Raw genomic sequence first — 26,998 nt, 5'->3', positions numbered from 1 at the left:
CTTTGATGGCCTTTCATGTCACTTGACCAGCATATGGGTGTATACATTCCTTTCCTAGAGGAAAGGTAGTTTTTGAAATCTATGCTTGTGTTTCCACAACAAAGAGGCTTTTCTATGAAGCCTGGCCCTGAAGCCTGCCATGATCTCTGGGAAGCATACAGGAGCATCCACACTGCTGGAGGTTAAGGAATCAGGGCCCCTTGCTCAGGCAGTGCTGCCAGTAGTATTGGGAAAGTGTTGCTGCTTCCAGCTAAAACAAATTTTCCTTTGACTGCATCCAAATGACCAGTCCATGTGGCACAGGCCTGATTGAACAGCTTGAACAGCTCTGCCATGACAACATGACTGATGGGCATGTTTGTCCTCTGACAGTGGTATCAGCCTTGTGGTACTTTAGGCCTGAATTTAGGAACACAGTGTCACTTAAAGGAGCACTTAACAGAAGTATTATGAGTTATAAATTCCATGAGCTATTTGACATGACAGAATTATTTGACTGGACTTTTTAACCATTTCTCAAACTCAGTTCAGTGGTCTGCTTTGTTAAGCATACATCAAATTTTGCACTAGAGCATGTTAGTTCTTGGCATGTCGGTAGCTCAGTGTAACGCTCTACAACTCTGTGAAGATCCCAGCTTGGGTCTTAAAGGCCACATGGTTGACACTAAGAAGGGGTGGCTGGAAAGTGCTGTGAAGAATGTCTAAGCCAATTAATTTTAGTTTACAAAGGCTATTTTAATTACAAAGGCTAGAAACTTGTGTGATGAGTAGTAAATTGCTAAAATGGCAATCTTCAGTTGTTTACAATCACATGAGCATCACTTTTGAACCTGGGGCTGCCCTGCACCATTATGTTACATAATGTCCAGCTGCATTAAGAGAAGAGTGATGGTTTCTGTGCCCTACAACTTGGTTAGTGGTCTGGGGTATATAATTTTAAGGCAGCACCTTGCTCTGCAAACATGGTATTTTCTCTATTGGTGCACACAGCATCTGTTGCAGTAATGTAATCGCCATGGCAGTAGTGATTTTACTGCAGCTGTTGGGTCAAGATGTCTGGCTGGGGCTGAAAACGCTGTTGTGATTCCATAAAAGGTTATGAACATGTGTCCTGTCTATTTTGGTTGTGGCCATTGCAGACGTCTTTGATGTGCTTTCCTTTTAGGGTGATGTGTTGAGTACCAAATACCAGGTGGATCTTGGGGATGGCTTTAAGGCGATATACGTGAACCTGACGATGACCGGAGAGCCCATCCGTCACCGCTACGAGAATCCCGGGATTTACCGCGTCTCCGTGAAGGCCGAGAACGTGGCTGGGCATGACGAGGCTGTGGTGTTCGTCCAAGTCAACTGTAAATCAGCTTCTTGGTTTTCTTACTTTGGCCACTGTGTGCAAACCTCATGTCAGCTATGAAGGAGGAAAGAAAATTGCTTGTCACAATTAGGAAAGACTGTATTTTTTCAACATCCTCATGCAGCTCTGCAGTATTGTGTGTTGTTAATGCAGAGGCTTGTAAACCTAATCCAGTAGGAGTCAGAATTAGTTTTGTTTGGATTTGGCAGAAGGATGGTTTATTAATCTTTTAAATAACAAGTATGCCTCAGTATAAATTTCAGGTTTGATCCATCTTCCTGATTCAACACCCCTTGACAGCCTTAGCAGCTAAAATTTAATTCTTTGAGATATGTCTTTGTAGAGCTTCCAAGTGCAGTGTAAAGCAAGTTAATTCATGTTGGGAAACATGAGTTCTTGTATGATTTAAAAAAATAGTCAAAATCTCAGTGTTTCTAAATTTAAATTTTAGGTAGTTAATTCTCACAGAGTTTTAAATAGTACTTGGATATAACTTCATGTTTGCAGGCAGTATTACTTGACTTGTACTTCTCTTTCTCTCCTTAATTAAGACTGAAAAAACCCAATCAAACAGATATAAAATAAAGAATAGCATGGCCCAGGGAATATCATGCACCATTGCAAGCTTAATGTACCTCAGTCATCTCATAACTGAAATGAAGAAGGGAACTCAAAAGTGGAACTGATTTCTCCTCTTCCTTTGAGATTCAAGACAGCTATTGCCTGTTTTCAGATGCATCAAAAAAATTCAGAAACGAGTAACATCAAAGGGAAAGATACTCATCTTGCATTCTCCAGGTGTCTGTTTCCCTCTGTTGTGAGTGGTGTGTCTTCCATCCTAATCCCAAAGCAATGGAAAAAACTGGAGCCATATACCAGGTTGTGCACAGAGCCATCTGCTTTATGTCAGCTTGTCTAGTGACTGCTGATATTTTTGTATTTTGCTAGTCAGTGTCCTTGAGTTCAGAGTTTCCAGCCCTTCTTTGTGTAGCAGACAAAGCCAAACACATTCATGCTAAAGACCAGTCTCCTGTTAATATCAAGCAGAAAGAATCAGAATCAAATTTTACAACTCAGTTTCATTATCTGTTTCTTTGTTGTGTTTCTTTTTTAAATCATTTGAAAACTCCGGAGAGATCAGATAAATTACTTAGGGCTTCACTGTTACATTTGAGAAGCTTCTAGGTGCTGAGAAGTAGAGTAGGCAAAGAAATAGTAGATCTATACAAGCAATGAACAGGAAAAAACTCTGTGTGGTGTTCTTCTCTCCAAGAATAACTTCTAACCCTTCAGAGAATGACAAGCAGTAGCAAGCCCTGATGGAAAGCAGAAGACTTTCTCAAAGTGTGCTTTTACCATGCCCTATGTTAGAATAAACAGTCAAACTAAAAGATGTTGATTCTCTTTTATGCAGCAGATTTTAAAATTGCAGAAAGCAGAGTTGTTCTACACAACTGGTGCATTAGGGGGACTTTGGTGCTGAAGTGCAGAGGCAGCAGGGCACTGGGGCAGATGTGATCCCTTCCTGAGCCTGCCCCTGGCTGCTGCACAGGGACTGCCAGACTCATGGAAGTGTGTTACACAGCCTGCTTAAGTAAATGCTTTCCACATGATTTGCTCTGTTTAATTTTTTTAGGTAAATTACAAGATTTGAGGAAATTAGTTGGCACTAATTAAACTGCAATTTCTACATTCTAGTGAGACACTGATAGCCATTAAGGGACATTCTTCACTGTGGAATACCATGAAAACAGGAGTCTCTGTAGAATTCTTCTTTCAGGAGTCAGCAGTCTCCAACTGATGTATTATTCCCAGGGAATTTTTTCAGAGGCAAATGGCAGAGGAAGTCTTTTCACTTCTGCCACGTTGCTATGGCATACTCTGTAATGCAGGACAATTACAAGAAATTTTTCCTGTCATACAAATCATACTTTCTGATCCAGATTAAGGAATCTACAACTTTCTAATGAACTGCAAGAGAAATTAGAAATTAGAATTAGCATAAATGTGAGTAGGCAACTGTAGAGGCCCAAGAACTCAGAATTAAAAAGAACTAAAGAACTGCATACATACATTAATTCATATGCTGCATGCATTTTATTTCTCATGGAACCATGACCTGTATAGTGTGGAACTTTGGAAACTATGGAATTTTTAACTTAGTTAAATATAAATCATGTAACTTCAGTCTTAATTGTACACACTTAAGGGTGCTATGAAGCTTGTTCAAATGCATTATGGAATTGTGTAACAGAGACAAGCAGAAGGATTTGCAGTAATTATTCTCAGCTCTTTAATGTACAGAAACAGCAAACTTGAAATTACAGTCATCATTCAAGTACCAAACAACTTGGCCTCTAAAAATTTTGGAAAAGAAAGTAATCTTCTTCAGGAACAAAACCATATCTCAAAGTAATCTGTTTCCTCTGTGAAAACACAAATTTATGGCGAAGCAAAAATGTTTCTCAGATCCTTTGAGAAGGAAAATCTATTTCTAGGAGGAACAAATTTAATGAAATTCCTAACATTTCTGAATTTTCTTCGAGACACCGTCAGCAGAGAAGCATTTTTACTCCTCTGGAAGCTACTGAAGAAATTTTGTTTGTTAAAGCACCCAACATTTCCTCAATTCATGTAGGTGGTTAAAGAGTTATTGGAGAAAATGCAGAGTAAAATAGAGCCTTACATTTGGATGAAGCACCACACAGACCAAGTGAAGTGAGGTGGAAAAGGGCTTTGGACAACTTGCTCTCAGAAATTCAGTCAGTTTAGTCAAAGTGAAATTAGAAGTGAACCAGCAATGATTCAGTCCCTGATACAAAATATGAGAAGTGCTTTAGAGCAGTGTTAATTACTATTAAGTTAGCACTGAGATGAAAAACCTTTGAATGGGTTAAAAGATGTTTAGAATGGAACAGAAATGGAGGGATTAGTATTAATTCCATGTAATGAATGAATACTGATCTATACAGTGGTTTCATATCCCAGGTAGTTGGTGCAGGGGAGGAAGTTAAGAAATTCTAGTTACCACATTGTACTGTTAAAAAGCTTTTACCTTCAGACTTTCTGATGAAGATATACTGGGAAACAACTGAGGGAAAGATTTTCTTTCAACACAGTTATTGTACTGTGAAACAGAACAACACTAATAAACATAACACAATCAGATAAAACTGTTGTAATGATGCACTTCTTTTAAACAAATAGTAATGTTTATGGGTTTAGTAGTTCAGAAAGGAATAAACTTGCTCTAAGGCACATTTTGGAGTCCAGAGGTTATCTATTTTGATTTGCAAATAAATGCTCCCCTGATGTACAGATCTATTTTAAAGCATGAATTAATGAGATTTTTTGTGTGAGCTTAACAGCTGATATTTTATAATGAAAATGAGTAGTCAGCAGCATTCTTTTTCAGTTTTCTGATTTTCCCTTAGCAATTTGAGACTTGTTAGATTTCTATTCATTTGATGTTTTGTTACTGAGGTTAAAAAAAGAAAAAAAAAAAAGCTGAGATTGCCTTTACCAGTTTTTAACTGGAGTATTTGCTTATGTGTTCTTGAATTGGACATGAATGAAATGAATGGGCATGAGAGAAGCCCTTTTTGTTGATCTGTCTTATTGCTTTAAGATTTGGTTTGAGGGGTTTTGGGGTCATCTGGGGGATGTTTTTTCGTTGAAATGAGGTCTTTCCAATTATGTCCATAGCTTTCAACATGGATGTAGAAGAGGAAGGAAAGGAGGGAGGGAAAAATAAATTCACCTTATGGTGATCAACTGGGAGGCTTTTGGGGAAGGAGGTGTAATTAAACTGATGGATTCTTGTTCAATGATATTTTTGAAACTTTGTTCAGCTCCACTCCAGGCTTTAAATTTAGAAGTGGTTCCAGTCATTGGGAGAAACCAGGAGGTGAACCTGACAGCCATCATCCTGCCTAAGAACCCCAACCTGACAGTTTTCTACTGGTGGATAGGAAACAATCTTCAGGTACACAAATGGTTTTGATTATTTCAAGAGATTATTTCAATCTCTTTCCAAAAAAGGTTGTCCCTTTCTTTCAATTTCTAAATTTTGTTGGCTTTGTGGGGGAAAAACAACAATTTCTTCTACTTCATTACCTGTGAAAAAACCCCCAGCTTTTAGACGGGAATGGATTTGGGATCATAACTGGTGAATGATGAAACTTAGACTTATGCACTTCCAAGCTAATAACATGAGTGATGTAAATTGAAGTGCTGAACAAACATAGGTTGTTTGGTTTTATTTCATTGTATAGATAAATGTTTTCTGTGAGTCTAAAATAACTGTCATATCAAAAATAAATGTATTCTCTTAAAGGTTATCAAAACATTGAGAGCATTCAAACAAGCTAGTGTTATTTATTTGGGGATCAAAATCCATATAAACATGTCCTAGAGCATTAAATATCCAAGTATTTCTGTAGGGGAGTATGTATTGTATAGCTGGGTTAATTTCTTTTAAGGTAATTTTTTCAATAACAGATAAGTAAGATATTTTCTTTATGAGGCAGACTAAGTGTGACAGAGGAATGCTTCAAATAAGTGCAGTGAACTTTCTTCTTGTGAATGTGCTGTCTACCCTAATCCCAGCCTGTATCTGTTCATCATTATTGACTTTAGCATTGCAAGAAGAGGCACTGAGGGTCTTGTGAAGGATTTTGTTACTCTTAAGGATGTGGTAAGGGAACAGAGTATCTCAGCTCCACCCTACAGGTGACTGTGGGCTGGTGCTCTAAGCTGACATCATTAATCCTTTTGACCCTAACATACCCTACATTTTTTTGAGGCAAATGAGTTGCTTCATATAATCTTGCAGAGATTGTTGAGTCTTAGGCTCCATTAATTTTAGTGGGATCTGAGTGAAAATCTAATGCTTGACTGATTATTCTAAAAAAAAATGATTTCCTCATCTGGCTGCTATTCTGATTGTATAGGATCCTTTTAGGGAAAGAAAAATTCTATATTGAAAATTGTTATTGATCAATCTGATAAAACAGTGAAAAATTTAAATCTGATGTGAAATTTTTTTGGTGATATTTGTAGCACTGTTCTCATGGTTCTTGCTGAAATTCTGTTTTTAACTGTTCTTTGCTTTTTTAAAGCCACTACTTACATTGGAGAATTTTCTGGTGACAAAGTTTGCTGAGACAGGTGATGTCAGAGTTACAGTGCAAGTTTCCTGTGGGAGCTCTATGCTTCAGGACTCAAAAGTTGTCCATGTTTTTGGTGAGACATTAGTCTTTTTCCTTTTTTCGTTTCATATATATTTTTATTGGACCTCTTAAACCAGCCCTACCACAAGTGAACCTATTGTAAAATTGAATCTAATGCCTGATTTAATTGTTAAAATTAGAGGCATGAGCAGTCACTAAATAACTCCACAAAGCTGAACAGTGGGATTCTATGGGAAGTTTAAACATTTTGTTTCCTTTGCTTATTTTAAATGTTACTGTGGTTGCCAGATGCTATATGTGTTTAAATGGTCTGTGACTAGAAAGTTTCCCAAAATTTGTAAGTAGTCTAAATACCTCTGAAAAAAAAAAAAGAAAATGCTTTCAGCATTGAAAAGCATGTTAAATAATTGCCTTTTATCACAATATGTCACTGTTACCTTGATGTTTATCTGAGATTTTGGATCAAATATAGCTCTGCAGTAATTATTAAATAACCCTTGAGCTCTTTTTCCATACTGTGTCCTGGTGTGGCTTTTTTGTGTTTTATAATGTTGTGACAAGGCAGAATATACTGTGAAAAATGCAGTGCTGGGAAATTATTTACATTTGTATTTGTGCTGTCACATGTGGGAACTTTGATAAGTATAAAAGCTTTTATTTTAATGCAGAGCTAAAAGCCTTCAGCTATCATGCAATACAAGACGTGATGCATCTCTGTTGTCTGAAAAAGATTCTGTTATTTTTGCTTTTAGTATACTTATTAATTTTAAATAATGGCAAAACCCCCAGTTATGCTAAATGGAGCTTTATGAACCTTCTCATTTTCAAAGATAAATAGATATAATATTTATACTACCACTTATAAATGCATTAGCTTTTTAAGAAATTTTTAGACATATAAGCTTCTCAGTGTGACTACATCAATGTCTCTATCATTCCAGTTCTTCTTTTGCCAATCCTGATATTAAGAGCATGAAAGTACTGGCCAACAGGAAAATAAAGAAACTTTTGAAAAAGAAAGCCAAGCAGGTTTGACTTGTGCATTCCAGAGGTTCTCTATCCCTGCTTTGCATTAAGTTCCCTAGGTTTTCATCCAAGGATCCTGTAGGGAGAAAGGGAAGATTTCAGAGACTTCTTTCTGAGGATCATCCCATTTCTAGTGTTTCAGATATTTTTGACAATATCCAGAGAAATATTGTGGGTGTACCTTTGTTTTATTTTTTCTTCAAAGAAGGAAGTAGTTAGCCTTTGTAATATAATTTCTGTTCTTATTTTCATATCTAATTTATGGAGTAAGGTATTCATTTTATACAGAAAACAGAAACATCTAGTGGAAAAACCCCCACATACTTATGTTTCAGTGAGAATAAAATCAATTGGTGCATTTTCATTTCAAATAAAAGAAACCAATGACTTCTTTTTAGTACTCCCTTATTGAGCTAGGGGAAAATTATTGGGAACATTATGACCCCAGAGCATGTATGTAAATCTGCTTTGTTTCCTTTTCTTCCTCCTTTTTTAGTCTTTGGGCACAATTTTGATGATGTTGATGAAAATACAGAAAGAAATGGAACGCCTGACAACAGAGAGCAGCAGGGGTCCTAGATACTGCAGCGCTGCACAGCACAAAGGGCTAAATAGAGACTTGTAGCTCTATCAAACCCCTTTTGCAATCTAGTTTATTTCTTGCTATTTCTTTTTGTTTTTCTAGAACATTTTCATGTTCTTCCTCTGAAGTTTACTAAGGACCTGGACACGTACAACCCCGACATTCCGGAGTGGAGGGAAGACATTGGGCGGGTGGTGACGCGACTTCTTGCGAAGGTGCTCCTTCAGATTGGTCATAAAATGTTCCCTCGCCAGTTGTAAAGCTTGAAGGTTAAGTTAATACCTTCTCATTTAGAAGATATTTTGAAATGGAGGCAGAGCAGAATAATACACTGAACCTCATGAGCCACATTTCATGCAGGTTTGAGCCTAGTGTCACTTTTAAGTGCAAGCTGTCGATGATGACATTGTAACACAGACAGTTTAGGTCTAACACAGCCTAATTGGCAATTAATGCTAAATATTGCTCTCTGGGATTAGGGATAGACATATTAGCAAACACTGGTGACTCCAAAGCAGGAAGAGTTAAGTAGCTTAAATGTGATAGATTTAGAAGCTAAGCAATGTGTACTATAAAAGACATTATCTTTGTGTAAAAACAGAGCAGAAAGAATTTCCTAAGCTTGTTCTGTAACTTTGAAAATTATGTATAATATATAGGCACATAAATTGTACAGTTATTTTTCAGAGCATGTTCACAGAAGAAATCTGGATTTGGAGCAGCTGAATCCTGTAGGTTAAATCAAATACAAACTATGCAGTAGTGCTGTGGCATTAGATCACTTCACAGAAACTTTGGGCTCGAGAGCTCTTCAGGCACACACCCTGCCAGCAACTGAGGGTGCACACACTGGCTTTCATGAGGGCAATAGCACCGAGGTACAGCTTGATATTGTTTATAAAACATTTGAATTTTAAATAATTTTATTCATCCTGGATTTGCAATTGTGCAAATCAGGTTCTAAACTTTATGACTTTATAGAGTTTCCCACTCTTTTTTCTTTGAGATTCTTATCAAATGTCAAATTAATTTCTTGCTTTTATCAACTTCAGCTCATTCCATAATGAGTTCCATTAGTGCCAGTCAAAAAATATTTTACTCCCCTATAAAATAACTCTTGCATTTTAATAATTACTAAAACATTTGCCAAAGTATACGAACAATTTAATGGAGTTTCAGAATCTGTTTGAGGAAGGCCAAGGAAAGTGCCCAGGGTATGGTCCCTAAAATTGTGTGGATGCATTGTACAAACATGGAGAAATTTGAGACTAAAGGCTAAATTTGCACAAACTATTTTATGAAGAGATGCACTTGACTTTCAGCAGGGGAATGAAGGTATTCATTACCATTTCAGGAGCTGAACCTGAGTGTTCTTAGTCTCACACTGAAGGACCTTTCTCTGTCCATTAAGCACCTTCCTAAGCAACCTTCAGAAGCTAAAGTTAGCTGTAACGAATATGCACTTCTAAGTCTACACTGTGTCTGAATGGCCCACAAAAGATCCTAAACCACTTAGGATTTTTTTTTGTATGTTACCTCTGAAGTGCTCAGCCATTGCAGAGTTTTGATAAAACCTAAAAACCTCTTCATTTGCTTCTTTTCTTGATGCCACTGAATTACTTTATAATGTGATAACACCACTTAGGTCTTCCAATATTCAAAGAGAAACTCACATTTCAGTACATTTATGTTTGGCTTTGTTCATGTTTCAGCTTCTAGTGGAATTCCCTTTAGATATTAAGGATCTGAACAATGAAGTCTAAAAGCCATAGGTGGAGTTACATATGTAGTTTATATAAAACACAAAGTGTGTCTGTGTTGTCTTCACAGGAGACCAGTATACCTGAAGAAACACTCATGACAGTTGTGAAACCTGGTCTGCCCACAGCTGCTGACTTGCATGTGCTATTACCAGCAAATCAACCAAAAAAGAAAAGAAGCATAACAAGTGATAAGGTAACGAGAGCAATGCACATCTGCCTAGGACAGACTTCATCCTGTTTTGCAATAAGTGGCTGTACTCTCATTGCCTTTACATGAAATTAAGAGGTGATCCCTGCCTATGTAAAAATCTCACTCCCATCTGACAAGATAGATGTGAATGCTACAGCAGCTATGTTTGCTGTGTTTGACAGACCAGCATAATCTACTTCTTTCTGGTATTAGTGTGTTTCTCAAGAATATTTAATATTGGTCTTCTTTTAAACATAAACAGCATTGATGCATGTAATTCTGTGAAGATCCAGTAGAACAAAGTCTCTGCACTGTCTTCAGAAGGAAATTAGATTTCAGGTCCAAACAAACACAGAACCTTAGTCATTGACCCATAATGTAAAGAACATCAAGCAAGTATTTTCTGCCCTTGTAAGTTTTCAATTGGTACAAAACAAATTTAGTGAACACAGGATTGAAAATCAGACATTAGTTTCTTCCTAGTTGTTTTCAAACAATGTTTCCTCCATAGTAAAAGACTTCATGCCAGTTGAAAACCAGAAAACTGTTTGGCACTTACAATTTATTATATTTGTCCTTTTGCTGTGATAGAGAAGAAACAGATCCTAGCTCTGTACCTGTACCTTGCAGTTCATGTCCTGCCAGTGACAAAGAATCAGTGTAAGGCACCCTTAACTTTGAAGGGCATTTTGCAGCTTTTTAAGACAAGGTCACAGTCTCTGAAGAGCTGGAGAAGTAGGTAAGACAAAGCTCTTTGTATTAACATAAACCAAATAGATTGTGTTTGGAGTTCATGAGAAGGAAGGTACTTTGGAAGGTCCAATGTTGGAGTATGTTGAAGCTGTCCAAGTACTTGAACAAGTGTCTGTCATTAAAATGTGTGGGTGCACAAAGCTTTCTGCTTTTTTGGCAGACACCCTCACTGTTCTCCCATGTAATCACAGTGAGAATTCCTTGGAGTCTGAATTCCTGATTGTGTTGCATGAAACAGTTAATTTTTGTGGGTCATTTCTTTTGTAGAGACCCATTCATGAACTAAGCCTTTCAGCCAGGGGAATATTACCACTTCAAAATTATTTGAAAATTTACATTTCTTGAGGAAGCAAGGTGAAGTTTCTAAAGGAAATTTCTTATTCTGAGCCTGTGGGGAATGGATATGTTCAATAATTTCAGGAAACTAATGGTGATAGATTCTTTTGGTTGTTCAAACATTTTACTTCAATGCAAAGTGTTATGCATATTAGCTCCTTTTAAAACTCAATTTCTGTATTAGTGCTGTGCTTCAAGGCAGCTTAAAGAGTATCAGTTAAAATCAATACTGTCTCAAGGTTTTTCTCATGTTTGTGTATGAAACATCCTGTGAGTTACTTTAAAGCATAAAGAGGAGCAATCCCATGCTGCAAATGATTTGGAAAAGCTTCCGTTCAGTGTGTCTATAGGGATGTCCCAGTAATGTAGCAGGACACAGTTTTGTAATTAGTTCTCCAGTAAGACCTTGCAAAGGTTTTCTGCAACTAGAGGAGCAGGGGAACGGGAAAGTAATTGTATAATCTGGAGAATATGTGTACATTTCTGACATTGTTAGGGTGAACCAGGTCAGCCCCATGGCTGGAGCAGGAACAAGGGAGACAGGAGCAATTACAGCGGCCTATGCTGTGCTGTGATGATAAGTCAGGTACCCCAGTCTCACATCTCAGCAATTATTGTTTTGTAGAGTACAGTGCTGTAGAGATGTACAGCCAGTCTTCTTGTGACAGCTGCCTACATTTCTGGTTGTATGTTATTGCTAATGGACATTGTTTTAGCTATTGATATGTGCATATACATTTGTTGCTTTAGACTTGAATGGCAAAAATGTTGATAAAAAGTGTTATATCAGAATCAATTGTGACTTGAGAAATATCCTGAAAATACACCCTGTATGAATAAGCTTAGAAGCAATAGCTTCTGGTAAGTCAGCAGGAAAATACTCATGTTGTCATATATTTAAAGATTCCTTACATTCCCTTCTGTTACTAGAAGAGAATCTTGAAGATTTTTATCATGAATCAGTGGAAAGATGTGCTTTGTTGTGCTGCTCAAGCCAATTCCCAAAGTCAGAGTTGTGACACTTTTGTGAGGACTCAGCAATTCAGAATGTTTTCTGCACATTTGGAGGTGTCCCTGATACCCTTAGCTAAGACATAGTTATAAAATGTCTTTTCTGAAAGAGAACCTCATTGTTTTTGGCTGAAAACCATTTAGATTTGGGAATCTTACATTATTTCAGAAATATTAAAGGCAACAATTTCTTGCTCAGGCAGGGAACAGCTTCTTGTTGGAGTTTTTATTGGTTCTTTACATGGAGTGTTGGGATGTGATACTGTTTATTAGTTTAGTCATGTAGAATATGAATCATGACTGATAAAAGTAGCCATCAATAACAAAGATGGTAAGTAAGCTGTCAGTGCAGTAGGAGGAGCTCTTTGGAAATTTGGAAATTTTATTCCACTCTGACAAGAGCCCTGTTTGTTTCAAATATATGAAGTGAGAAATAAACGCTGACTGTGATTTAACCAGCTTTCAAGAACAGAGAAATTTCAAAAGTATTCCATTCTAATTATTGACTCCAGAGAAGACTTGGTTGCTTAATTTATGCACATCTACTGCATGTCTAATGTCAGGTGGGATGAGTCCAGTTGAAAGAGTCAATTAAAATGCAATTAAACTATAATCTGGAAGGCAGGGGCTCTGAGGAAGATTTCTATCCAGACAAGCTACTTCACAAAAATTCCCCATGAGTTGCTTTGGCAAAAAGGGAAAGTCAGAACCCAAGATGTAGAAGTGGGTAAGAGTTTGAACAGTGTCATTATTTTTCATTCTTTTACATTCTTATAATGCAGGAGCCATTGTGTTGACGTGTTCAAATATTGTCATTGTAAAGGATGTAGGACAAAAAGATGGAAAATTCAAGTGCTGGTATATGAACCTTAACTTAAGAAGTATAGAGAGGAGCTCAATAAATACCATGGGGCAGAAAAAAACCCAACCCATGAGCACTGAAAAAAACATCAGTCTGTCAGTGAAATAAGTAAGCCAGAACCTTTGGCTGGATTCACATGAGATTCAAATTTTTGACCTGAGGACCTGAGGACATGTTGTTCATATAGATTTGGGTTCAAATCCAGCAGTGGGGATTAAATAACAAGCAAGTCTTAATCACTTAAGCAAAAACCACACCAAATGTTGGGTTCCTTACAAACCTGCCAGAAAAATATGAGGAATCAAAAGTCATGGAGCTCAGAAATTTCATTTACTGGCTGTAAGTTGGTTAACCTAAAGTAGCTGTCTCTCTGGCACTGTACACCATGAACTCATGAATGACCCTGGATTGATACAAAGAAACTTTATTCATTGAGAGCAGCATCACTTTAAAACCTCCTAATCCTAAGGAGGCGTTACTCCTAAGTGGAGTTGTCATCTCCATTTCCTTTTCAGGCTTTGGGCAACAAGATAAATACTTGGGAGCCATCTGCTGTAATTGTCTTGTGAAATAACTGAAGCCATGTTCACTTCACCATTACGTTGAGTCGTTCCCACATAAAAAAAAAAAATAATAAAGGCAGTGGAATAGCTTCAGAAGTTAGAGATTCTTCAAAAAGAATAATGATATTTTAACTTTTGTATAGTGTCTGTCCATAATATGAGAGGGACTACAGGGATTTTTATCCATTATACTTCAAAAGCTTGTCAAAGATGAGCACCATAATTGATAATATCGTGAAAGGAGTTACTTGTGAAGGTTTCATGGATGTAAAGCAAATTTCTAATTTGGCGTCCTCTGGGAAGTCATGTCCCAAATTATAAGGCATAGAGTATAAAACTAGCTTTGATCTTTTAGAAAATTGACCATTTTGAAGACACAAGCAAGTAGAAAGTATAATTCAGACAATTTGTCATCCGGGGTTAAGATGTGAGGGTATATTTAATGGTTCTGCTCCATAAAAATATGAGAGACCATATTTCACTTTGCTCTATCCACTGGAGGAAAATGGGAGGAATACTGATTTTTTCCACCTGAATTAATGTATCTATTTCTATGGAGTATTGTTAAAAATTAGCTATAAATGGAATTAATTCCAATATAGGTAAGGAGGTAAGGTAAATTATGACATGCGGTTCATTTTTAAAGAGTAGTTAATTTTCATAGCAAAAAATCCAAAGTGAAATCACAAGTTGTCTTCTGATAGGTTAGAGAATGGGAGCTTTTAATATGGATTATGCATTGTGTGAGTTATGACCCAGGTAAACCCAATAGCACGTGCAAATTCCTTGCTGTCTGTCTCATAGTGGGTAAATGTAAAGACCTGGGTAATCAGAAAGAAAGATTTTGCTATAAGATTGTGATGTTTTCAGCTTTTATGTCTTCTGGAGTATTGCTTGATTTTTAAATATTGAATTTCTTTTAGATTTCAACTCATCATTGACAAGTGCTTTCACCATTTAAAGAACCAGAGGTTTTCCTTTCTAAAACATTGAGTGTCTCAAAGTGGAACAGAGCACAAGACATCTGACATTCTCTCTGTTGTATTTTCAGAGAATAGCAGCTATAAAGCAGGCCCTGAATGCACACAACATCAGTTTCTTTCTGAGGGGAGGATACTGGGTCTTAGTGACTTTAGCTGACTCCGGCTCAGGTAAATATATAAAAAAACCTACCAATAGACCAACTTCTGGATGCCTGTTCAAGTTCTAATAATTTAAGAAGAAAATCTTTATATCAATATGTATGTGTACATATAACACATATGTATATATTTACTTGGTACTTGTTACATATAAATAAACATATGCATATATGATTATTTTAATATATATTTTTATTTCTGTTTATATGTGGTTATTTATATATATTTTTACACACACACACACACACACACACATTTTCATTTGGTCATTATTAACAATCACAACCAAATAAATTTTTTTTGATGTTCTATTTTGTCCTACCTCACAATTTGTATCACATGCTTCTTGTTTTTTCTGTGTAACCACAATGTAAATACCTTCACTGTACAAAATAGTGCTCTGAAGGAAGAGCCAACCAGGCTTCAAAAGCTCATCTGGTTATCTAAAAGCCCTTTAGGTTTCACTGGCTGCTAAGAAAGCAGAATTTCTTTGCCTTTTTATCAGCCATTAACTCTGCTGCTGTGACTACATGGGTCTAACACAAGGCCTGCTGCATCTCTGCCATGGATCTCTGTTCTTCTGATCAACTGATGGGAAGGTTGCTGTAGGGTCTCCACATTGCTAATCCCATCCTGAGATAAATTGTGGTTTTTCTCCATTTAAAACAAATGGAAATGGGGTTGGGGCAAGGGAAATTGGCATTTCCTGCCTCCCCAGATTCACTGTTGATGGAAAGTGGTTGAAGAGAGTATGTGTGTATATTAAACAGGGAGATGTTAAAATGATGTTTTAACCATAAGGTCCAGCTTTGACTTGAATCTTGTATGAGAATGTCCTGTAATTTTTGTTTGTGCATTATCTCCCATAATATATCCTTTATTAATTTCAGTGTGTTTTGGGAGAACAGCTTTAGCCAGCCAATATCAATTTTTTAAAATTATGGTGTGATATTTTATCTGTCATCTCTCTGTAGAAAACAAAGCTCTTTTATCTAGTTTCTGTTGTAGAATTGTGATACAGTCTCACTGTGGTACCTTGTCTGGTGTAAAGGGTTGGCATTTTCTTGCCAGCACAAAAGGGATTGAAAGAAATCCATGTTCATTCCAGCCTTTTCCAATGCATGACCTTGATAAGTTCATTTGCCATTCAGAGCCTTAGTTTCTCCGTCTGTGAAATTAATACAGCCCTGCTTTTGCAAAGCAAATACTTAGGGTGTGTGATACTTACTATGATAACTTTGGATTCCCTGAAAAAAATGCAAACAACCACTGAGTACGCAAATAATTAAATCTTCAGGATCTTGGGTTTTGCTGTTTGTTGCTTTCTATTTTTTAAATGGGTCCTCTGTCCGTCAGTAACAAGTCACCAACTAATTCTGTGGTTTTGCCTTTCTAAAGAAGCCAGATGGGGTGAAAAGAAGAGGTTGCAAAAACAACAACCAATGTTTTTGACCTGACAATTAAATAGAAAAGAATGCTCAGGAATGTGAATGATGTGGAAGGGGACATGCAAAACTGTTCTTTTATTTTGTGTTTCAGACTCTCAGAGGATTGGAGGAGGCAGTGGCTACTGGGCTATTGTGGTTCTCTTTGTTGTTTGTCTAGTTGCAGTTGGGGCTTTCATCCTCTACAAGTTCAAAAGGCAAGTAAACCTTAATCAATAGATGCATTTTGATAATTAGATGTATCCATAGATTAGCAAGATAGAGTTTGTCATTTATAAAGCAGATTCCTTGAAGAACTGCAAGTGCACCACTTTGAAAGTCATATTTTTCTGAACTTTTCAGACAGCAAGGTACTGAACTTTTGCTTGTTTCACTTGCTGTGATCCAAGATAAATATCAACAATATAGGAACTATGGAACTATGGTTTGTTCAGTTTGTCTAAATAATACCATCAAGAATCATAGCTGAACTAAAATATCATTCCTGATTAATTCCCTTCTATTACTCCTAACAGTTATGAATAAGCTAAAACTATTGGGAGAGGGAGTGCATCTGCAATGCTGATTTGCTTAAAAAAGTAGTTTTATCAAAGCATGTAATGCTCTGGGGCTTCTCTTTGCACACATTACATTTTAATTGCTGAGGCAATGCCATGGAAAATGACTGACAGAAAGAAATTAGCGTCAACCTGGCACTATAATGTGCGGAGGGAAGAAATATTTCTGCATGAAATATTTCTTCTGTGGAGGAAATCTCAAAACTGAGCAATGCCAGCCTTGGACAAGCTGATGTATCTTCAGTGTGCCAATAATTTTAATCTGAGCTGGTGTGCAATTTAAATAATTTGTTCTTGTTCATGGGAGACTGTTATCATAGTCTATCCTACCGGAATTTCTGTATCTCTGGGGCATTCAGAAGCTGTTGGGTTTGAGCATACTGGAAACAAGCCTTCATCATCATCAACAACAACTCCTGTTGTCCTTCCTCAGTGAAGATTCATACTGATTTGCCTCATTTTTTAGGGGTTGATTTTTATTTAAAATAAATGCAAGTTTATAGAACTACTATCAGCATTAAGTTTGTGACAGCAGTAAATGAATCTAGCATTAAGAGTTTGTTTAGCTAAAGGATTTTTATGTCAATAGAGAAAAATCCATTTTTCTTCAAGAACCTGAGTTTTTTAGAGCTCATAGTGACTGATTGCTTTAAAAGACAAAACACAGAATACTGTATCAGACTGTCTACAATGGAATAAAAATCCATTTTGCTCTTTTAGGTGCCTGAAGCAAGGAAAAAACATTAAAATGGTTGATGTGATGTAATTATATTATTTCAATAGCAATACAATGGAGGATTTTCTGTTTGCGTTTTGACCATAAAACTTCCTTGTGATATCTTTTAAAAGCTATCTGATTTATATCTTTTATTAGCTCTTAAATGAGAGCAATTAAATAACAGTCACAATTACTGCATGGTAGAAGAAGTATAAAATATTCAAGAAAGGAATAGAAATATATTCTTCTTCGAGTTCTTTTTAAAATGCTCTATGAACCATCGCTTTATAGGTAGAGCTTTTATTAAGGAGGAAAACACAGTACAATTTACAAATTGTGATCTTTAATGTCTCTTGCACTTCTGTATATGATTCGTGAAAATCATTTGCATTTTCATTTGGGGGCTGGGGGTAATTTAGATGCAAGTGAGGATTATTGTGAGATATATTCAAAAGTTTGCCAGTAGCCTAAAAACTGCTGTTGGCATTGATGAATGACCGTGCAGTAGTTTTCAATTTTAGTCTGTATCTTATCTGTTTCTGCAATATTTGAAAGAATCCTTTTTAAATAATACTGCTAAGCTTTTCAAAATTGACAATTTTTTTGGTTGCATCCTTCGTTTGCAATTTCTTCTTCAAAGAATATTAAGCACCTAATCAGTGCAATGTTTCAAAAATCACTTTTTCCTCATGGGCTCCCTGTGAACTTCTGTGCCACCAAAATCTTTAATCCATTTTAAAAAGTCTTCCTGTGTTGATGGAGATGGTTGGTGCATTGCTGGATCCCCATGGAGTACTTGTTGGGAGTGCAGTCCCTTTAAAGTCAGTACAGTGAGTATGTAAGTTTACAAACTGCTCCACAGGGACTGAGGCTATGAAATGAGTGTCCTTTATAGATACAAAAGTAGCAAGTTATAATACATTAAGGAGACTTTTCACTATTATATGCCTGGGTATTAAAAATTAATTTGCTGAAAGAATGCCATAGGCAATAAAAAATGTTCAATTTTACGTGATAATTTCAGAATTACTGTGGCCTATGGTAACTCAGATAACTTGGGGAAATAGAAATATTATTTAATTCCACAGAGAAATTACAGATGTGTAAAGTGTTGAAATGATAATACTGTCTTTAATTATGCTGTATGATTTACAAACCTAAGGAGGAGATGGAAGACATTTGGTGGTGCTTTCCCTTCATTCATGTAAATTAATAGAAGGGTTTAAACTCATTTTTCCCTACCTCAGTGAAAATATTTTTGGATCCTAGTTTTTTTACTACACTGAATGGGTCTAAGGACCTGCAGCTAGCATTGGAGCACATGCAAAGCAGGTGGTTTGCAGGAGGCTGCATGAACATGCCTTGGGCTGCTTTCTTTCTCTTTGCTGGCTCGAAGTTTGATACCTGCAAAGATGCAAGATGGAAAGACTGGCTTGCAAAATAAGATGCTAACTGGATTGGCAGGGAGGTTACAGCTTCATACATGAGAGCATGTCATCTATTTGCAGTGACAGAGTTCAGGACTTGTTATGAAAAAAGCAGAGAAAACAGCAGGCTTTTTTGTAGACCTACAGCTTTGATAGAAAATGGCAAAACATGCCCAAACTGCCCCATGGATTCTCAGTGCTGAAACATCTTGTCCCCGAGCATGATCACCTGCCCAAATTATTCCTGAAGTTTGTAATTTTATGATCAGCTGGATAACCAGAGCTGTTATGGCTGTCTAGCTAATGATTGGATGACTGTAGGTCACATTTTATAAGCCCTAATCCTAAATACTTAAGCATTGGCTAGGAAGACTGCTGCCCTCTGTTTTTACAGGCTGTAAAATTGCAAGTGTTTATCCTTTCATGTCCCCATTCCTGCAATTCATGCGCCCCACTCTTTATCTGATGGTTTCTTTGTGCATCCCACCACTTCCAGAAAAACTGGTGCTGGAGTCCCAGAGCTCAGGAAGTGCCTCCTGGCAATCCCAAGCCATGGTTCATTGCTTTAAATAAAGGGGGGGAAAAAAAGGAAGAATCCAAAATGTTTTGAGAAACACAGAGGTTTGATCCTTTGTGATCAGAGTAGATAAGGACTTCAGATTAGGGCTATTTTTACTCCGTATAGGGCAAGTAAATTTTAAATTATAAATGTGACGGGTTTTTAAAAATTAATTGTAATGGTGTTCAACAAATGAGCTGTTTGGTTTGTTTGAGCTATTGGTTTAGATAGTTTAGGGGAGGAATTTTGAGCATGGCAACAAGTAGCAAGGGGTCACTCCTTGCAGGTGAACCAATCTTGCCTGTGCAGGAGGAGCAGAGCTGTCAGCAGGTGTGGGTGGTGGGCAAGCCACGAGTGAAGCACCTTTGCCCTGCTCTGCTCTGCTCTGCTCTCACTTCCTGACTATGAAAAGCACCACAGAGCGGGTGCCTCAAGCAAACAACATGTTGCAATGCTCACTAGTATGCTCCAGTTGTTTTAGCATCCAGGTAATATGGACTGCAGCTGCTTCTTTTGCCCACAACAATATGAAGCAGCTGGAAAATAATTTTGAAAAATCCAGGGCTATTTTTTAATGTGGATCTGGGATCTGCATATATATTTTTTTATACCATGTCATCTTTACTAGATTTGGTTCAGTAAAAACACATTTCTTCCGTTCCCTTTGAAACAATGTTTGTATTTTTTTGTGGTTTCCAAGCTGCCATCCAGAAAACATTTCTTCGTCCTCTCAGAAGAAGCTTTATGGTGTGGGATCCTGGGCAACAGTATAGAGAAGGGAAATAGCACTGTCTGCACCAGGCAAAGTGGAGGAAAGGAATATTACATTTTAGCCACATCAAAGCTGCCATGTAATCATCATGCTACCAGCGGAAGATCTGAAATCATCATTTTCTTATTTTTCATTTCTGTATAATAGCAGGATATTAGAATAGCCAAACCAGAGCAAATAGCTGGCTTTTGTGCTTATGTATTTTACCTGGCTAATTGCAGCAAATTCGATTCTCTGAAAGAGTATGAAAATCTTCACTTTTTAATTTGTATGCAAACTGCTGCAAACTGCTTTACTACTTAAAGCTGCATGCATTGTTTTCACAAATCACCATAAATCGTCTTCAGCCAGACTTACACCATTTTGTGTGTATTCCTTTTTTGCCTGCAACTATCAAGTACCAATTTTGGTAAATGAACCCCCTCTTGGGTCATTTCCACAATCTGGAGCAGAACTGTGTTATCTTTCTGCCTCATTGACTTACTATCTCATTTTCAGTCTCTGAAGAAAAGCTATCTTTTTTCCCCACCTTGCTTATACTACTTTTATGTTCCATGAGAGCAAGCTTAGTCCCAATCCATGCCTTTTAGTGATAAAAAAACAGGCACTAATTTAATGTTCCGTAATATTTTGTAAAAACATCCTCAGAAATCAAAGTAATAGCATGCAGAAAAGATTTCAGAAATGAAAGAGGCAAGTATATCAGGAGTGCCTTAAAGCACAAAGAAATCAGTCATCTGAACATTTATCCAAACATAATAAAGTCAACACCACAATAAAGTATTCTATTTAATGGATTATTATTTTTGTTATTTTTATTTAAGTTCCAAGAAAATGCTACATTATTCCGTACTCTTTGCCTTGTGAATATGTTCATATTTTTTATAGTAAACTGAATTTTAATCAAGCCTCTGGAAAATAAATGAAGTTTCATGAAGGCGAATGAATTTTTTTTCCACAAAGAAGGAATTGAAGCCAAATAAACTAGAGCTTAAATGAGTAGGAATCAATATCACATCCCCCTCCTGCTGATCCTTCCTGCTGAACATTTTTAAGTGCTAACAGTTTGGGGTATGAATTGATTAGAATTTGTGAATAAAGGAAGGAAAACAAAGTACTTCCTGGAATATCTTCTAAAAGGTGTGGGACATGGAGAGCTTGGTGAAAATCATGTGCTGTGATGTTCTTTAGTAGTGGTGGGCCCCAGCTCATAATTTTATAGTCCTCAAAGCAGGCATAATATCCCTTCTTTTTCATGATTGAAATAAAATGCTATAGGAAAAACAAAAGGAACTAAAAATGTAAACCATGGAGTGCTGTTCAGAAGAGGTAATTGTCTCCAGTGATGGATGTGAAGCACATGCATTTTGCAGATGAGTTAAACCCCCAAAGAAACTATTGCATAATCTTCTTGTCTGTTCTTCTAAATGTGCTTTCAATTTTCATATTGCTGATACAAATCTCTTGGGTCAAATTTCGTGTCTTGTCATGTTTTCACATAGTCTTTTATGTAGACCCAAGAATTTCAGCTCTGCCTGCTTCAGACAGTTACAATGGACTCAAAATTAACTGCTTCTTGAAGAAGAGCACAGCACATCAGGGTACACTGGAGTTTCACTCTGTGTAAGTAGGGGTTGCAGCCTCCCTCCTGCATGTTCAAGCAGTAAGAAGCAAAATTGCCAGAATCAGGCCCATCTTTAGAGAGGCTCCAGTATCCACATCCTATTTCATCCCACAGTGTGGTCGTCCCTCGTAAAGAAAATATCCAGCACATGTGTTAAAAATGCCTCTTGAAAAGGCTTGGACTGTCATTTCCTTCAGGGGGGTTGAGTGTGTTCCTTGTAAAGCTGAACCACTATGGAACACAGAGAGATCTCTGTAGTGTGTAAAGAGTCTAATGCCTACAGTATATGTCTTCTCAAGGCCTGTGATATTCTCCTTCCTCCAATCCATTCAATGTTACAGTCTTTTCCATGTAAGTGTGAGAAGCAAAAGAAAGTGTGGGAGTACTGAGTACCTTAGCTTCATAACTTCCCCAAAGGATCTGCACTTAACAGAATTGGGCAGGGTAAGGCGAGTGAGAAGTAATAGCTCACATTTTTTTCTCCTTTAATTCCTAAACCATAAGGAAATGGTCTTAGCAACAATACATTTAATGGTTATTGGTGAATTTGAGAGGTTTCTTCTTTCTTCCTGAACATCTTTGCTAGTATGTGTTCTGCTCATGGTGATCTCTAACTAGTAAGCCATGTAGGAGCTGTAAGTTGAAGCTTCAGGATTTACACTAAAGGACACACTTTGTTAACCTGGTTTCATAGGCAGTAGTCACACTAGCAGCTCTTCTCCCTTTACTTAACTGCAAAGGTCTGATATGCCATATGGCTTTGAGATGTTTAACATTTTTATTATGTCAAAATTGTTTCGATAATGCCATTGATGCTTCTCCAATCTGTCAGAAATAGTTCGGAGAAGGTTATTATAATTATTGTAGAAACATATGTGCTAATTCTGCAGATGTGTTACAGAGACATTCTTCTGGGTTTTGTCTCCCTTAGGCTTTTGATGGTGGACTGAAAGTGAGCAGTTTGACAGGTTTGATGCAGGTCTGATTGAGAGAATAGTTTTCCACATGACCAGTTTCATTACCAGACACATTAAAAACAGTCTGGAGTTATTGGCCCTAGAGAAAAAAAATCAAAATTAATTACTTAATGTATTTGTTTTGGTTATGAGGAATGTCCTTCCCTCTTGCAAAATGGCTTTTTTTATCCATATAATGAAAGGAGAGTGATACAGGGCTTGGCTTTACGTGTATGTTTTTGTTGGAGGAGCCCTCAGACCTGTTGAAGTGATCATAATAACACAGCATTTTGTCATCAAGCCTTCTTTCCATCCTTGTCCTTCTCCTTTTAGTTTTGTACTTCTTATAAATAATGGGATAAAATGCCTCATTTTTTTTTAGAGGTATAATTGAGTGTGTGTGTGTATGTGTGTATATACATATACCTATACAGATATGTGTGTTTGTGTAGATATGCAGGACTCAATTTATCTTTTGGATTGCTCAGATTAAAGGGATGATATTATCTTCAGTCATCTTTAATTTTTTAGTAAGTTCCATTTGTTTTCATTACTTTGAATGGAATGGAATCGTTTGTTGCAGTTCCTTTTTTTCATCTGAAATTAAAATGGTACCCCTTGCTAAAGACACCTTCTTGTGAAATGTCATTTAAAATGAATCTTCTTCAAAAGCCTAGAAAAAAATAGAATGATCTCTATATTTTTCCAGCCTTTAAACTGGTGCTGTAATATGGAGCAGGAGATGGTTGCTTTTAGAGAGATACCTAAAAATTAGCGTCACTTTTTCTATTCTCTCACTGTCCAAAGGGGCTCAACAGAAACCACAGCCGTTCAACCCTATTTTTTTCTTTTTTTCTCGTTGTTTTTCTTTTCTGCCCATTGCAATAATCTGGCTTTAAGCACAGAGTTTGACAGCCATGATCTGCTGTCATGCTGCTCAAGCTGTCAAGCAGCTTCTGGCACTGTAGGAAAGGGAGCTTAGAGCCTGCAGCTCCCTAATCTGAAGTGTCTGCTTGGTGCTTGGGAAAGGATGTCCTGGTGTGCCTAGGCAGACTGCAGGTGAACACAGCTACAGCACAAAGGGTATGGCTCTTGAGGAATGTTTAAACCATAAAATCTCTTGCAAAGCTAGCAGTCCCTGATTTTTCCCTTTGAGCAGACAAAGTCTAATTTAAATTAATCTAGTTAAGGACCCCTTATCATTATTAAGTCTTAAGCCTCCCAGTCTCAGCCAGGCTGATAATTTAATAAGATGCTTTTTGTTTCTCTAGATTCCAGGCAGAGTGAGAGAATTATTGTCTCTTGTGGAGTTTGTCTAATTCATCAGTTCCCAGTCCAAACTTTATACTCTGTCTCCTTCAGTGCTGCTGCTAAACTTAACCAGCCTCCCCTGTCTTGTGGTCTTGTTGATGCCTGTTTATGTTCTTACTCCTTCCCCCTTGGTCGTGGCCTCCTGGCTCTTCAGTCTCTGCTCCTTTCCATTCCCTGTCTCCTGGCTCTTCAGTCTCTGCTCCTTCCCATTCCCTGTCTCCTGGCTCTTCAGTCTCTGCTCCTTTCCATTCCCTGTCTCCTGGCTCTTCAGTCTCTGCTCCTTTCCATTCCCTGTCTCCTGTACTTCTCCTGACTTTTCCTCCCTGATGCTGATTGACTATGAGTGCCATCTGATGCTATCACACTTCAGTGTCTGTCCACATGCTCAGGGAGATGTGATGATGATTGCAGCCCAGCTTAATGTATGTGAAGACACCTGGGATCAAGAATGAACACCCACTGGGCCCTTTTATTGCTTGAATTCTTAAAATAGGTTTTCTGTGGCTTTAGTAATTTTTTTTTCAACATTGTTCATTGTCTGCCAATCTTAGAAATGGATGCTTAAATATTATGTTAGTCTGAAGATCCTGATAAGGCAGTTATATAAAAACATGACAGAGAACAAAGAGTTTGTAAGTTTAGGTTATAATCACCAAATTAAGGAAGGATGAGATTGGTGATGATTTTTGTTGTGGAATAGCTTTGCCCTGCTGGAGCTCTGCTCTGATGCCAGTGCGTCTGTGACACGAAAGAATTCCATCCCAAAATTTTTTCTTCTTATCCCATTTAGGAAACTGCCAGGCAGAAATGTCTACGCCCAGATGCACAATGAAAAAGAGCAGGAGATGACAAGCCCTGTTAATCACAGTGAGGACACCCAGAACATCATCCAGGGTGAGGAGTTTATTGATGATGATCTGGACTCTCAAACACTAGGTAACGCAAGAGGTAACTTCGTTTTTAGCTTATAAATTTTCATAAGTAGTTGATTTTAAATTGATGTTTGTTTTCATTTTAATTCTTTTTCATTTTCTGCTCAGTCTCAAAAAGATGCAAATGGTAATACCAGTAACAAGGGATTATCTCAATCACCTTTTGGCTTGCTTGAGATACAGGCTAATGTATAGATGATGTGCTATATAGAGCATGAGTACAGTATAGTAGTTTAATGTCAGGAGATCGACTTGGACAATTTTAGAGATAAATTATATTTGGTAGAATGGGATATAATCTGCAACAGTTGAATTCACTCAATAATCCCCTGAATTAGTGAAAAATTGAGTTCAGGCCAAAAGGATTTGTGGAGTCAATGCTTCTGTGATTTCAGATGGATTGTATGGAGATCCATTGCTATTCCAATGGCATTTAAATTTTTTGCTATTAGAAATATTAAATTTATTAATGTATCAAAAGTATCATAAATCTTCCTTAATTTAGCTGTTGATTTTCTAGTATTCATAAGGTGGTTATAAAGAACCCATGAGGGAAACTTTCTGTGAGTATCTCAGTGCAAATAATTTCAGTGTCAGGTGGAATTGTATATCCTGGCACCCTGTGGTTAGTTTTAATGCAACATGGAGTTCTGATCTATAATGCATTGTCTTCAGACTGCTTTCAGGTCACAGTCTGAAAATTGTAGGACAATGTAAACAACACCCAGTTCCATTTCTGGAAATTTGTGAAAATAAATCAGATGATCCAGAGCTTTTGGGATTTGTAGCAGCAGATTGATGGTGTGAAAGGCAATTGTAATGTCTTTGTGAACCCCAAGGAAGAAGATGTGTTTTAGCTGCACCCGAGGTAGCCTGGGCATGACAGAACCTGGGCTGACGAGAGATTTCTTTGTCTTGGGTTTCACCTTTTCTGTTTGTTGTCGATGTCTTTATTTTCATTTGCAGAACTGTGTGCTGCTTCTAGGTTCTTGGAGGTGTTAGCTTTGAACACAAGGGAAGAATCCAGCCTCTTGCTTTGCTTTGTGTATTTCTATCTCTTCTCTGACAACCTTGTGTATGAGTATCACTGCTTTCATTCTAATTTTGCAAGAAGACCTTTGTTTCTCCCCTGACTTTACCGGAGTTAGTTCCAAAAACAAACCTGGAAAAACAAAGTCTGTGTTAAATTTGTTTGGTCATCTCATCTCCAGGGTCTTTAGAGGAAAAGCTGAATGCTAACAAGGTCCTTGCAGACATGCCTATTTAAGTGGAGCATTCAAACATCTCTAGTACAAAAGCATAACTTCTTTTAATGGTAGAAAATCCCTCATGGCTTATTTAAAAGAAGGCAGCTTGGGATACTCTAATAAAGAAATGCTACCCTGATTTGTAACACATTTAGAATTAATCTCTGCTTGCCCTGTACTTGTTACTCAGAGAAAACAAAAATCTTCCATCTGAGCAGAGCATTATTTTTGGGCTGAAGAGTACAAGATCATGATGTTTTGATGACATAAGAATGTGAATGTGATTTTGAGGTGATTTGTGCTTCAGCCAAGCTGTCTGCAGCAGTAGACTTTCCAGGAGAGTGTAAAAAGCTCATTTTTGTGGATCATAATAATTTGTATTTTTCAGCTACTGTACAGCTTTTAGACAGAAGATGTTATTTAATACATAAAACTACACTCCTGCTCGCTCTACTGTTTTGTTATTTGCAATACTTTCCACTAGCTCCGGTACTGCTCAGTACTGCCAAGAAAATATTCCCGTTAATGATACTCTATTTTATCTGGTTTAGACTATGAAACATGTTATAATCCCTGCTTTATATTAAATTCTGGTTTACTACATTATTTGCAGAAGGTTCCTATGCTATGGAGATCCCTCCTAGTTCTGGTGAGCTTTCTCCCTCCCTCTTGGGA

General features: G+C 37.3%; 1 protein-coding gene across 1 annotated transcript in view; it reads left to right on the top strand.

The window, feature by feature from the left end:
• The window catches only part of SORCS2 (sortilin related VPS10 domain containing receptor 2), a gene marked incomplete at both ends in the record, with an annotated part of 522,327 nt that overhangs the window by 494,680 nt on the left and 649 nt on the right, over positions 1-26,998 (top strand). Inside the window, 8 exons of the mRNA XM_084203970.1 lie at positions 1,166-1,352; positions 5,206-5,339; positions 6,475-6,598; positions 8,258-8,370; positions 9,986-10,111; positions 14,685-14,784; positions 16,315-16,417; positions 24,935-25,092. Coding sequence (XP_084060096.1) covers positions 1,166-1,352; positions 5,206-5,339; positions 6,475-6,598; positions 8,258-8,370; positions 9,986-10,111; positions 14,685-14,784; positions 16,315-16,417; positions 24,935-25,092 — 1,045 coding nt within the window. The remainder of the gene's footprint in view (positions 1-1,165; positions 1,353-5,205; positions 5,340-6,474; positions 6,599-8,257; positions 8,371-9,985; positions 10,112-14,684; positions 14,785-16,314; positions 16,418-24,934; positions 25,093-26,998) is intronic.

Source organism: Fringilla coelebs (assembly GCF_963513975.1).
Source record: "Fringilla coelebs genome assembly, chromosome: 4".
NCBI classification, from domain to species: domain Eukaryota; kingdom Metazoa; phylum Chordata; class Aves; order Passeriformes; family Fringillidae; genus Fringilla; species Fringilla coelebs.
The sequence above is the reverse complement of the archived record's forward strand: the minus strand, read 5'-3'. Positions and strand labels throughout refer to the sequence as shown.